Source organism: Loxodonta africana, chromosome 20 (genome assembly GCF_030014295.1).
Source record: "Loxodonta africana isolate mLoxAfr1 chromosome 20, mLoxAfr1.hap2, whole genome shotgun sequence".
Taxonomy (NCBI): domain Eukaryota; kingdom Metazoa; phylum Chordata; class Mammalia; order Proboscidea; family Elephantidae; genus Loxodonta; species Loxodonta africana.
The window spans coordinates 68,158,495-68,171,171 of NC_087361.1; the positions used below are offsets into that span (position 1 = coordinate 68,158,495).

Sequence of the window (12,677 nt, forward strand, 5' to 3'; positions counted from 1 at the left end):
GCAGGCTCAGCTGGGCTTCCCCAGGCCGTCCCGGACCGCGCCACCGCCGCCGGCGCGCAAAGGAGACAGGCAGGCTGAGGTGCATCCGCTTTCCGCTCCCAGGAAAGTTCGGAGAAGTGAATTTGGGGTGGATTTGAGGGTGGTGGCAGCTCCCCAAGCCTTCTTTCCCCTCCAGAGGCCTCACCTGTAGGGCCTCATCCTTTCTTCCCATCTTGACACCCTGCCTCCCGGACTCCTCCCTCTCTTCTCTCCTGGTTCCCCCTTATTCTCTCGGCCACATTTTCTCCTTTCTTATCTCATTCTCCCACCTCTCTATCCCTGTCCCCTTAACTATTTCTACCTATTTTCAAGCCTTCTGCCTGTCATTCCCGCCCTTCTGTCTGTCCAGCTCACACCTTTACCTTGTAACTCCATCCCATCCGTCTGACCTCACCAACCTTCTTCCTCTTCTCCTCCCTGTGAAACTCCACCATGGATTCTGGGCCTCCTTGGGCTACTACCAGCTCCACCCTCGGGGGCACCAGCTCTGTCCCCAATGCCACAACACCCTGGCTGGGCCGGGATGAGGAGCTGGCTAAGGTGGAGATCGCAGTCCTAGCCACTGTCCTGGTGCTGGCAACAGGGGGTAACCTGGCCGTGCTGCTGACCCTGGGCCAGCCAGGCCGCAAGCGCTCCCGCATGCACCTGTTTGTGCTACACCTGGCCTTGACTGACCTGGGCGTGGCACTCTTCCAGGTGCTGCCCCAGCTGCTGTGGGACATTACCTACCGCTTTGAGGGCCCTGACCTCCTCTGCCGGGCCGTCAAGTACCTGCAAGTGCTCAGCATGTTCGCCTCCACCTACATGCTGCTGGCCATGACGCTGGACCGCTACCTAGCCGTCTGCCACCCCCTGCGCAGGCTGCAGCAGCCTAGCCAGTCCACCTACCCTCTCATCACTGTGCCCTGGTTGCTAGCCGGTGTCCTCAGCCTCCCTCAAGTCTTCATATTTTCCTTGAGGGAGGTGATCGAGGGCTCAGGGGTGCTGGACTGCTGGGCCGACTTCCGCTTCCCCTGGGGACTACGGGCCTACATCACCTGGACCACTCTGGCCATCTTTGTCCTGCCTGTGGCTGTGCTCACAGCCTGCTATAGCCTCATCTGCCATGAGATCTGTAAGAACCTGAAAGTCAAGACGCAGGCCTGGAGGATGGAAGGAGGGGACTGGAGGACTTGGGACAGGCCATCCCAGTCAGCCCCAGCTGCATCCATGCGGGGGCTGCCATCCCGGGTCAGCAGCATCAGCACCATCTCCCGGGCCAAGATCCGAACCGTGAAGATGACCTTTGTCATTGTGCTGGCCTACATCGCCTGCTGGGCACCCTTCTTTAGCGTTCAGATGTGGTCCGTGTGGGACGAGAATGCACCTGATGAAGGCAAGTGCGTGGCCTGGGTGGAAGGGGACAAGGTGGAGAAGAGCAGAGAAGGGAGGGTGGGAGGATTAGAATGGGGGCTGCAAATCCAGCGCCTCCCAGGGCCAGGTAGGTAGCAAGTAGATGAAGCAGGTAAGAAAGATAGTGCTCGTCCCATGTGAAAAGGTGCAGCTACAACTCCCATCTAGCTAACTAATGCCACGTGAGTCTCTTTTGTGTAAAATCTCTTGATTTTGAAATCTTGATAACTAATTTAAAATTTTTAAAATACTATGTGGCCCTAACAAAATATGAGCATAGGCAGATTTGGCCAACCAACCACCAATTTGCTAGATGGGCTTTATTTATTTATTATTATATTTATTTATTTTGCCAGATGATCTTTAGAGCTGTAGACCAGTAGAGCTGAAAGGAATCCTCAAATAATCCAGTCCAGGAGGGCAATTCGTGACCTACCAAATGTCTCTCACAGCACTCTTTCCCCCGGTACCTGGGCATGACTTTGGGCTCCTCAATAGCCTCTTCCAAGTAATTAGAGTTGGCACATGACAACCCTGAAACTTCAACTTCAACCCTATCTAGCTCCCTCAAAACAAAAAAAAAAAAACCCAAACCTGTTGCCATTGAGTCGATTCCAACTCACAGCAACCCTACCAGTGCTGCTGTAACAGAAATACCACAAGTAAATGGTTTTAAAGAACAGAAACTTGTTCTCACAGTTCAGGAGGCTGAAGCCCAAAGTCAGGGCACCAGTCCTGGGGGAAGGTGCTCGCCGTCTGTCACCTCTGGGGAAGGTCCTTGTCTCAGCTTCTGCAGCCCTGGCTTTCCTTGCAGGTATCCAGGTGGCATCTGTCTTTCCTCCATTGTGCTTGCTTCTGAGTCTAATCTGCTCTTTTTATTTCTTAGATGTGATTAGATTTGGGGCACACCCTACACGGAAATCGCATCATTAACGTAACAAAGAAAACCATATTCCCATACGGGATTACATCCAGAGGCACAGGAGTTAGGGTTCCAACACATTTCTGGGGGACAAAATGCAACCCATAATAAACCCCTTCATTCTGCTGATGAGGAAACCGAGGCTCAGAGAAGAAACATGACTTGCCCAAGGCCACGTAGCTAGGGCGTGGTAAAGTGAAGAGTGTAACCCAGGTCTTCCGTCTCACATCTCTGCCCTGCCCCTGCCCCTGGCTCTAGAAGTGGGGAGGACAGTCCTCCCTCCTAGGTGAAAAACAAAACTCGACCCCCCAAGAGGACTGGGTTCCAGCTAGCACATGGGGGATTTGTTCTGGCCACTTTTCTGGGGTGCGATTGGTGGTCGCATCCTGAGCTTTAGGCCTGCCTGTGGCCTGGCCTTCCGGGGAAGCTTGTTCTCAGGAAGGCAGGGGCTGTGTCAGGGCAGCCCGAGTGTGGAAGCATGAGCTTCTAAGGCTTCTTCCTGCTGCCCTAAGCAGGAGTGGAGTGTGGGGACAAGTGTGTGCCAACCTGTCTGGGTGGCTGTGCATGGGGGGAACTGTGTGCACAGCTCAGGTTGTATCATGGGTACAGCCCGGAACTATGCCCTATGCAGTTTCTCTGGAAACTTCCTGAGAAGTTTCTTCACTGACTAGCAGAGCCAGGCTGACAGTTCCCAGCAGCTCGTAGAGTATGCTTTTGTTCCTAACCTCATTTGCTCATCCTAGAAACACTGAAGCCAACATCTTGCTTCTCTGGAGAGGTGAGATTACCGGAAGGCTGTTCATGAAGTTTACACAACCCTGCAAAAGAAGTGCAAAAATCATGCCAAACGGCCACAGTACCTTCTTAACCACCTTTTCTACCTCAGTCTGGAGGAAGGCCTATTTGCAATGAACATATTCATTCTAATCAACTGTAGGGCCCTTGGCTCTGGCCAGGAATAGGGGGACAGTCTTCCTAGTGCTAACCACATTCAGCCCTCATGCTAATTAGGGGTGGCCTTCTGTATTTTACATCTGAGGAAACTGAGGCTCAGGGAGGTGAAGAAACTGGTCCAAAGTGTCACTGCTAGTAAGTGACAGAGCTGGGACTTGAACCGAGGCCTTTATAGGCCAAGCTTTATTCGCAGCATGTTTTACTGCTAACAATCGCAAACTCAGCTGATGGCACCAGGGGTGAGGTGGTTACGCCCCCTCTTTTAGATGAGCCAATGAGAAGATGGGGATGCTGCCACTCAGCTGGTGGCGCTTTTCCTGCTTGTCTGCTGTGTGCATCATCATGACCCTGTCCTCCAGCACCTCCCCCGGGTGAAGGGATTTACCACTTACCAAGGGCCTCTGCGTAAGGAGGGCGGGAACCGAGTGTCAGCTTGTGGACAGTGTGCTCCCTTAGAAAAATGAAAGCCCTTGGGAGCCTTTTTTTGTTGGGCTGAGATTCATTATTTAAAATTTATTTTTGCAGTACACACAGTTCTCAGCATGCTGGCCTCCTGGCCTCCTGTCCTGAGGCTGGGATGACACCCTGCCTGTCTCACTACCCCTGTCCTGCCCAGAGCTGTGAACTGAGTTACAGCCATGGCTGTCTGTGGCTGGGCTTCGTGGACCTGCCCTTAAGGGCTGAGAGTGGAGCGCTGAGCTTCTGCGGCTGCTGGTGCTTCCTCTGTGGCACATCTCCAGCCGCTGCATGGGGTCTGGCTCAGATGGGGGCCCAACCAAACACATGCTTCCAAATGTGGGAACTGGTGGAGCCCATCTGTCACTGGCCTAAACTGGGCACTAAATATACATCAATGGAGCAAAGGGGTTAATGCTTATACCAAAGTAACCCCAAGTCTTCTGCAGCCCCTGCGCATTACGTTAACTGGGAAGCAGGGCAGAACCTCAGGCATGCTGAAGGAGGCTGTTTCCTGTTGAAGCCGGTCCCTCTTCCACTTAGAGGTGCTCCTCCCTCACCTTCACTTCTGAGCTGCCCATCCAGGCCCAGGTGCCTTCTAGCAAATGATCTTACCTGTGTCTTCCCTTCCTTTGGGCCATGAGTGGCCACACCTGTGAACACATCACTGAGCAGTGTGCGCAAGGGACCCGTGAATCTGAAGCTTTCACAGTGCTTTACAGAGTGGGCATGCAGGCTTTGCCTTTGACTTTGCTGGCTGGGTGCAAACCACAGTAGGGTGCAAGATCCCCACCTTAGTGCTGGAAGACCTAGGTCAAGCGGTGGTTCTTACTAACTGTGTGGTAAAAATTGAAAGTTTACCACTAAGATTCCTTCCAGCCCTGACATTGCATTCAATGATTCTACAGCCTCCACACTGAAAAGCCAGGTAACCCTGTGTGACCCTTGACATAGCTGTAATCATGGTGTATCCAGGAGGAGGCTGGGAGCCATTTCAGCAGCTTGACTGTTGGCATAAGGAGTTTCATTTGGTTTTTGGAAAGAATATTATACCTGGAAGGAATCTTTTCAGTCTTGGTACTCTCACCTTTTGACTGCCCAAGAGAGGAATTAGTTTTTCCCTGTAGTAAAGTGCATTCCCCGGGTACAGGCTCCCGAGGACCCAGAGGTGCTGGGGACCGGAACAGGATGCTTGGATACCCTGTACCTGGAAGCTGCTCCTTTGCTGTAGCTGGTGATGAATGCGTGGGTCCCTGGAGGCCACTCCGTCTCCACTGACTGCCCTACCAGGTCCCCAGCCTAGGGTCTTGCTCAGAGTTGGGACTCACAGGCTCAAATGACTAAATGACTGAAGGAGTGGTACCACCCAGAGAGTTTAAGGACGGCAGTATCCAAAAGGATCTATGACATAAACAGGGATGGGGATAAAAGGGATCTGAGCCTGATCCCATGGTCTAGAATCATGTTTATAGAAGTTGCCTTATCCTAAGTCTACATTCGTAAGGGTATTCAGGATCTAGGTTTGAGAACAAAGAGTTTCTCCTATTTGGGCTGGTCCTATCTCTGACTTGGAACAAACTCCAGCTCCTACCCTTACCCTATAGTTACAAAGAAAAAATATCAGTGAGATACGACTTTGCAATCTGGAGTCTCAGGTTCAAATCCCAGCTGTGCTACTACGTAATTATAGGACCCCAAGTAAATCCCTTCTCTCTGGGACTCAGTCTTGTCTTCTGTTCAGTGGGGGCCTGCACTCTTTCTCCCAGTCCCTTCTGGCTCTGCGATTGTAAGGCGTCCCACGCTTCTCTCGGCAGATTCGACCAACGTGGCTTTCACCATTTCCATGCTGTTGGGGAACCTCAGCAGCTGCTGCAACCCCTGGATCTACCTGGGCTTCAATAGCCACCTGCTGCCACGCCCCCTGCACCAGCTGACCTGCTCGGAGGGTCCCCAGCCCCAGATGAGCCGGCAGCTCTCCAGCGGGAGCCTCTCAAGCCGCCGCACCACCCTGCTTGCCCGCTCCAGCTGCCCGCCCACCCTCAGCCTCAGCCTCCGTGGGAGGCCTGGGCCTGAAGAGTCACTGAAGGACCTGGAGCAGGAGGGCGGGGAGACCATCACTGAGATGGGTATCTTCTAGGGCCGACTCCCTGGAGTCTGGTCCTGCCCACGGGGTTAGCAGAGGTTCTCTGCCCAACTCAGAAAGAGCTGTGAGGGCTGGGAGGGGGAGGGTTGGGTGAGTGGGAACCCAGTTTGGGCAGGGTATTGGTGTCCAGCTGCCCCTGGGCTCAGAGCTGCCCTCGTTAGCTCCCAATCTCAGATGCTGGCAGTAGAGAAGGATCAAACTGCCTGTGTCCCTGATCAGGGTATCTGTGAACACACAGGTGGCAGGTGTGGTGGAGGACCCAGATCTGGGGAAACCCTAGGATGGTACTGCCTGGGGCCTACAAGTGATGGGAAACCCATCCGAGCTTAATTAGCCCAGCCCAGAGAGAGAAGTGAAAAACTGAGGAGCCCCACTTGGGACCTGGATATGTGTATGAATAGGTATAGGCATGCATATATATATATATATTTTGGTGGAGGGAGGATTGTTTAGTGAAGTGGATGGGTATGTGGGCTTTGCCTGCGTACTCTCACCTGTCTACTGAAGGGAGATGGTCTAATGGAGGTGCAGGGTTAGTACAACACGTGGTACCTAGTAAAACTCTGCAAAAGCTAGCTCTTCTACCCATACCAGCTCCCTTTGCAGGGTGGGAGGTAGGGAGAAAGTATTGCACACCCTTAGTATATACACTGGGGTGAGGGTGGGAAGGGGTCTCAGAGGCATCAGGGATTGGTTACTTCCCCACCCCACCTCCCAGTGATCCAGATTGCACCTTCCTCTGGACTGCACAGAGGAGATGTCCTTTGGGAAACAGCGACTTGATCATGGCTCTGGATTTCCTTGAGGCTCTTCAGAGCTTCCATTATGAATCATATGGATGCTGCGATCAAGTCAGGAGCCCAAGGATTTGAATCACAGCTCTGCCTGTAGATATCTGTATGACCTTGGGCAAGTTACCTCCCCTCTCTGAGCTGCAGTCTCCTCAACTGTAAAACAGAGATGACCTCTAGGGTCTTTTCCAGCTCTAATCCTCCAAACACAAGACCAGAAGTGATGTTACAGTAGAGAAAGACAAAGGACGCTCTAACCAACCAATGCTTTAACCAATTGTTGGATTTTTTTCATGACAATGACACTTACACCCTTGGACATAATTCTGGTGTCTGTGGGTCCTGCCTTGGCCATGCTGTCCACTTCTGCCCTTGATTCTATGATGTCGAATCCTTCTCCAAGGCTGGGAGGGCAAGGATGGATCTTGGGCCTTGCCCTGTTCTTCCTCATTACCTCCAGTGGGATTTATGCGATGGAAGAAACCACGCCCCCCTTAGCCCCCCATTCTGGCTCTAATATAGGAGACAGCCTTGACGACAGGAAGAGCACCAGCTGAGAAGTCAGGAGACCTGGGTTCTGGTTCTGCCACCACCACCGACCAATATCATTAAAATGCTGGCTAACCTTCACTATCTTGGCTTTATGGGTCTAACAGGATCGTGGATGTAAAAGCAGTTTATAAATCCATGAGCTCTATACTAAGTAAACCCAGTTGTTGTCGAGTCAGCCCCAACTCATGGCAACCTCATGTGTGTCAGGGTAGAGCTGTGCTCCAGTGGGTTTTCAATGGCTGACTTTTTGGAAGTAGATCCTCAGGCCTTTCTTCTAAAGTATCTCTGGGTAGACTTGAACTGTCAACCTTTCGGTCAGCAACTGAGCACGTTAACCACTTGCACAACCAGACAACTGCATACTAATATAAGGGATTAGTAATCTAATTAAGAACTGCTGCGAGAAGCTGTAGAAACAGGTTCATTCTGTGCCCCCGTACCTGCGGAAGATTTAGGAAGTGCTTGTGGCTTTGCAGATCCTTCTTTAAGAGGCCGCTCAGCTCTGAGAAATCTCCTTAGGCTTCCTTAAAGGAGAAGAGCCCAAGCTGAGTGTTACAAGTGAGCTCAGAGCCCAATGCTGTTCAGTGCTAGAGAACTGGAGAGAGGGACAAAGGCCTCTAATGGGGCCAAGGCTCAAGGCAGGCTGGAGGACCCACGGCCCTCTCTTCACTGGGCTCTGGGGCCTGTGTCAGCCTCTGATGTCAATCTCTTCCTCCCTGCCTATCTGCCCCTGTGGAGCTGGGCTTGGGAGCCACCCAGACCAACTTGAGCTGTTGAATATGCTCCTTCCCCTGCTTATGTAAGGCCCTCCTTTCTTCAGACCACAGTTTGGAGCCCTGATGCCTATAGGAGGTGCTGAGTGAATCTTGTTCATTGTGATAACTGGGAGATAAAAGGGATAACAGCCTTGGACCCCAAAGACCTGGGCTTGAGTCCAGGTCCCACCTCTTTTCTACTCGTATGAAGTAGGGCCAGTTGTCCAATCTCTTTGAGCAACAGTTTTCTCATTTGTTAAATAAAAAGAACATTACTTGCCTTCTTGGGAAGAACTTGTAAGACTCTGTAGACTATAGAATGTTCTACTGATGTTAAAAAACCAAAGCCAAACCCACTACCATTGAGTTGATTCCAATTCATAGCAACCCTATAGGACAGATTAGAACTGTCCCATAGGGGTTCCAAGGTAGTGATCTTTATGGAAGCAGACTGCCACATCTTTCTCCTGTGGAGCAGCTGTTAGGTTCAAACCACTGACCTTTTGGTTAGCAGTAGAGCACTTTAACAACTGCACCACCAGGGCTTCCTACTGATGTTAGAGAAGATAGTGATAGCCTGTCTACAGATTGCAGCTGACAGGTGACTTCCAGGGCACTGGGCCCCGGAGAGTTTACAGTTCCAAGTGGAAGAAAAGGAGCCTGGGAATCAAGGTTCGCCAAAGCACCTTCTGTGTCTACTCTTTGCTTCCTATGTTCTATATCATGTTTTCAGTTCTGCATCGCATGAGGGGAATTTACTCATGGTGAAGACTTTAGGGCCCTCACTGTTTCTCCCAGGGAGAAGTTGCACTTGATTTCCAGAAAGCTGGAGTTGTCCCATGATGAGGCTGTTGGGGGGCAACTAGGCACTGGGCTGGAGGCTTCGGGAGCCTATTCCAGGAGGCCCCAGAAGGGAACAGCATGGTCTTGGCTGGATGTATGGTGTCAGCTTTTACAGTACCTGTGGGACTCTCTCATGGATAGTCTGGGCCAGCAGGAGCGCCTTGGATGAGGTTCTGGAAGGCAGGCAGCTGTGGCAAGCAAGAAGAAGGTTCTGTTTTTGTTCTCCGGGGCCAATCCCATTTCTGTGAGGTAAGCCCAGGAGACAGTACAATGTAGCCTCTGGGCTCGGCAATTTGTCAAATGTTTAAGCTATTCTGTGGCCTCTGTGAAATACGGTACACAAGCCCCTTAAGCCTGTGCGGGAGCTGGGGGAGAAGGGGTGGGCAGGCAGAGGCTGGTAGGTAGGAGGGGTTAGTCTGCAACTGTGGGGATTTCTCAGGATGGCTTTTGATGCTGCTTGATATAGGCTGGTCATTTCCTAGGTGACTGTGTTTTGTGTGAAAATGGGTCTTTTCTCTGTCAAGGACTATAGACTGGGCCCAGGTAATAGCAGCTCACTCCTGGGTCAGGAACCCAGAGATGTGGTTGAAATCCGACCAATAAAACTCCTAATATCTAGGAAATTTCTGGACATCTTTGTTTCCTACGGGCCCTGATAATGGGATGTGCCAGATAAAATAATGTGATCTCCTTGAGCAGGAGTAGGGGTGAAGGGAAGGGGGGAGGGATGGTGACCTCCCTAGCACCCCTTCACTTAGCTGAAGCCGAGAGGAGTGTCCTGCAGTTTGCTCCAGAGTCACAAGGCGGCAGTGTGGAGCTGAAAGCGCCTAAACTGTGAACCTGGCCAGGCTTGAAGGATAACTCCTGCCTAAGACTCAGGTTGAGGCCCCTTTTCCAGCCAAATATAACTGAGACCCAATCTAACAGTCCCCCCAACCCCATCCATTAACCTCTCCTGGAGGGTCTGAAGCAGTAATGACCCACAGGGGCAGGCTGAGAAACCCACCCACCCTCTCAGCTTTAATGCCATACCTCTTTCCTAGGTGGCACAAATTGTCAAGTGCTGGGCTACTAACCAAAAGGTTGGTGGTTGGAACAGGGACCTTGGAAGAAAGGCCTGGTGATCCACTTCCAAAATGTCAGAGCCATGAAAACCCCATAAAGCTAAGTTCTATGCTAACACACATGGTGCTGCCACGAGTCATAGTCGACTTGATGACAACTGGTTTTTAACTTTCTCCTAAAGTTCTAAAGGGTCTTAGATCCTCATTTGCCCCAGCTCTCCTGGGATACCAGGATATACACTCCTTTCTCCGTAAGCCCATGGGGGATGTATTTTGCAAGAGCAGAAAACAAGAGGTTTCTATTGCAGGGTGAGAGACTCAGTGTAGAAATTCCTTCACAAGGCAGACACATAAGTGAGTGTTTGCGGGAGCTAGTGGAATCACTTTTGAATGGGGGGGGGATCTTCAAAAACCAGACGTGCTGGAGTTACTTTAACGTGTTCTGGTTTAGAGGCTGGGACATGGGTTAGGAGGTCCCTGGCAAGCCCTTCTGAGCCCAGTAGTCTGCCCTGATGCCAGGAGCAAACAACGCCTTTTACCCTAGTGGGTGTGGGTGGCCAATAAGATAGTGTCCCTCATAGAATTTGCTGCAGGTCCATGGTGGACATTTGGATGCTTGCTCCTTTAGAATAAGAAGTCACTGAAGACAGCTCATAGATAGTCTGGTCTCCTGTAGAGTCCCAGTTCATTGTTGGCTCATAAGTAACAGATGAGATGCCAATGACATATAATATGGAGGAATGTTGACTCCACTGAACAGGAAACTGTGCTCCTCAAAGGGTGATTACTCATGTAGGCAACTATTTGTGTGGATTTAAGCAGCTGACCCTCTAAGCTCACAGAAGTATCACGAATAACAAGTCGTTTTATTTCTAGCAACATGACTAACAATGACTTTGAAAATCAGTTAAAATTGTTAGCTGGCTCCAATGATCGGTTTATTGGCCCAGACTGCTCAGAAGGATATCTGACAAGTCATCCTCTGTCAAATCTCTGTAAGCCACTTGATGGCGTCACACTTTCACTCTGTTCTTGAACAGCACCCTCCATGAATGCTTTCCCCTCACTAGCAATCAGGGCGGGGGCTAAGGATGTGAACTCAGCAATGTATTTATTTGAAAGATTAATCTGCTATAAAAAGTCATACCTCTGAAGCCAGATGTGGCTTCAAAGAGCCTCATAGTTTGTTATCGACCTTAATCAGATGGTTTGTGGCATCCTTCAGTTGCGATCTCTGCACTCTCTGATACCAGCTGCCAGCCTCGGATTATCAGCACTGACCCTGAGCCACGCAGACGTCCCCCACTCTTCCTTCAGGCCCCAACTCAGGCCTCTTCCCTTTCCTTCTGTCTCTTTTCGCATGGATGGGTTTTTCCACCCTCCTTTCTAAGTTGACATTGGGGACCCCCCTCTGGCATGTTCTGTGTGATTAACTCCACCAGATCCTAGCGTTCTTCCTCCCCGACCTGCTCATCACTGCTCTGTGTAAGTTCCCCTTTGTCGGTTGCAGTGCTATCCATGTTCTTCAGCTCTTTCTTGTCCCCATAACTAGGTTGTACATGCCTTGACCCCACCAACCCCCAAAGACCAAGTCTCCTTTTTGTTTATCCCTCCTCCCTTCAGTCTGAAGAATGTAATCAATGTCACTGAACTGCACAGGTAGAAATCATTGACTTGGTGTGTGTTTGGCTGTGTATACTTTCAACAATAACAACAACAAAAAGTTTTGTTGTACCTCCTCTCCACTCCCAGGGCCCAGCCCAGAATCCTGCAGAGAGCAGGCACTCTGTTAGTGTTACTGACCCCCGAGTTGTCCCCTCTCCTGGTGTGGGAACAGTCTCGGCAGTGTCCCTGTGTGGTCACTCTTGGGTACCTGGCAATCTGCTTAAGCCTTTTCAGCAACTCTTGAATTTTTTCTTTTTAAAAAGAGATCAATAAGAAGTAGAGTTTCATTTCCAAATGTAAGCGCAGTGTTGTTGTTTTTTATTATTCCTCATCCTTCTCTCTAACCAATTATCTCTTTTCCCCATTAAAAACCACTTTCTAAGGAAGGAACAACAAACCAGAAACCAGTTAATGCCAAGTCGACTCTGACTCATACTGGTCCCATGTGTGTTGGAGTAGAATTGTGCTCCATAGGGTTTTCAGAGGCTGATTTTTGGGGGGGGTAGATAGCCAGGCCTTTCTTCTGAGGCATCTCTGGGTGGATTTGAACCACCAACCTTTTGGTTAGTAATTGAGCACCTAACCATTTGTGCCACCAAGGGACTCCTGAGGACCAATGATGGTAGCTAACAGATGAAGGGACATGCACATCCATGAAATTTTCCATCCCAAGAAATCCAAACCAGAACCATTGCTTCAGATCATCCTGGGGAAGGGGAACGCAGGAAGATGAAAGCTCTCAGCACTGGGGCGAGGGAGACTCTCTGCGGCCAGCAGGGGGAGCACCGTTAATACACAGTCTCTCAGACTCCTGAGGCCACTGAGCTGCCATTTGCATTTGGTTAAGAGCGTTCCTTGGAGGAAGACTCATTAACAACGTGCGTTATGCAGATGACACAACCTTGCTTGCTGAAAGTGAAGAGGACTTGAAGCACTTACTGATAAAGATCAAAGATCACTACCTTCAGTATGGATTACACCTCAACATAAAGAAAACAAAAATCCTCACAACTGGACCAATGAGCACCATCATGATAAACAGAGAAAAGATTGAAGTTGTCAAGGATTCCGTTTTACTTGGATCCACAATCAACACCCATG

The 12,677-nt window shown here is 50.5% G+C and overlaps 1 protein-coding gene across 1 annotated transcript; it reads left to right on the forward strand.

Annotated features, from left to right (window-relative positions):
* The first annotated feature begins 471 nt into the window (after window positions 1-471).
* AVPR1B (arginine vasopressin receptor 1B) lies at window positions 472-5,900 on the forward strand. The gene is made up of 2 exons (XM_003410127.4): window positions 472-1,414; window positions 5,578-5,900. The coding sequence occupies exons 1-2, from the start codon at window positions 472-474 to the stop codon at window positions 5,898-5,900; spliced, it is 1,266 nt and encodes a 421-aa protein (XP_003410175.1).
* The last annotated feature ends 6,777 nt before the right edge of the window (window positions 5,901-12,677 follow it).

Coding starts and splice junctions, on each gene's coding strand:
- AVPR1B (XM_003410127.4), top strand. CDS start 472: ATGGATTCTGGGCCTCCTTGGGCTACTACCAGCTCCACCCTCGGGGGC. Junction 1,415..5,577: donor CGAGAATGCACCTGATGAAG/GCAAGTGCGTGG, acceptor TTCTCTCGGCAG/ATTCGACCAACGTGGCTTTC.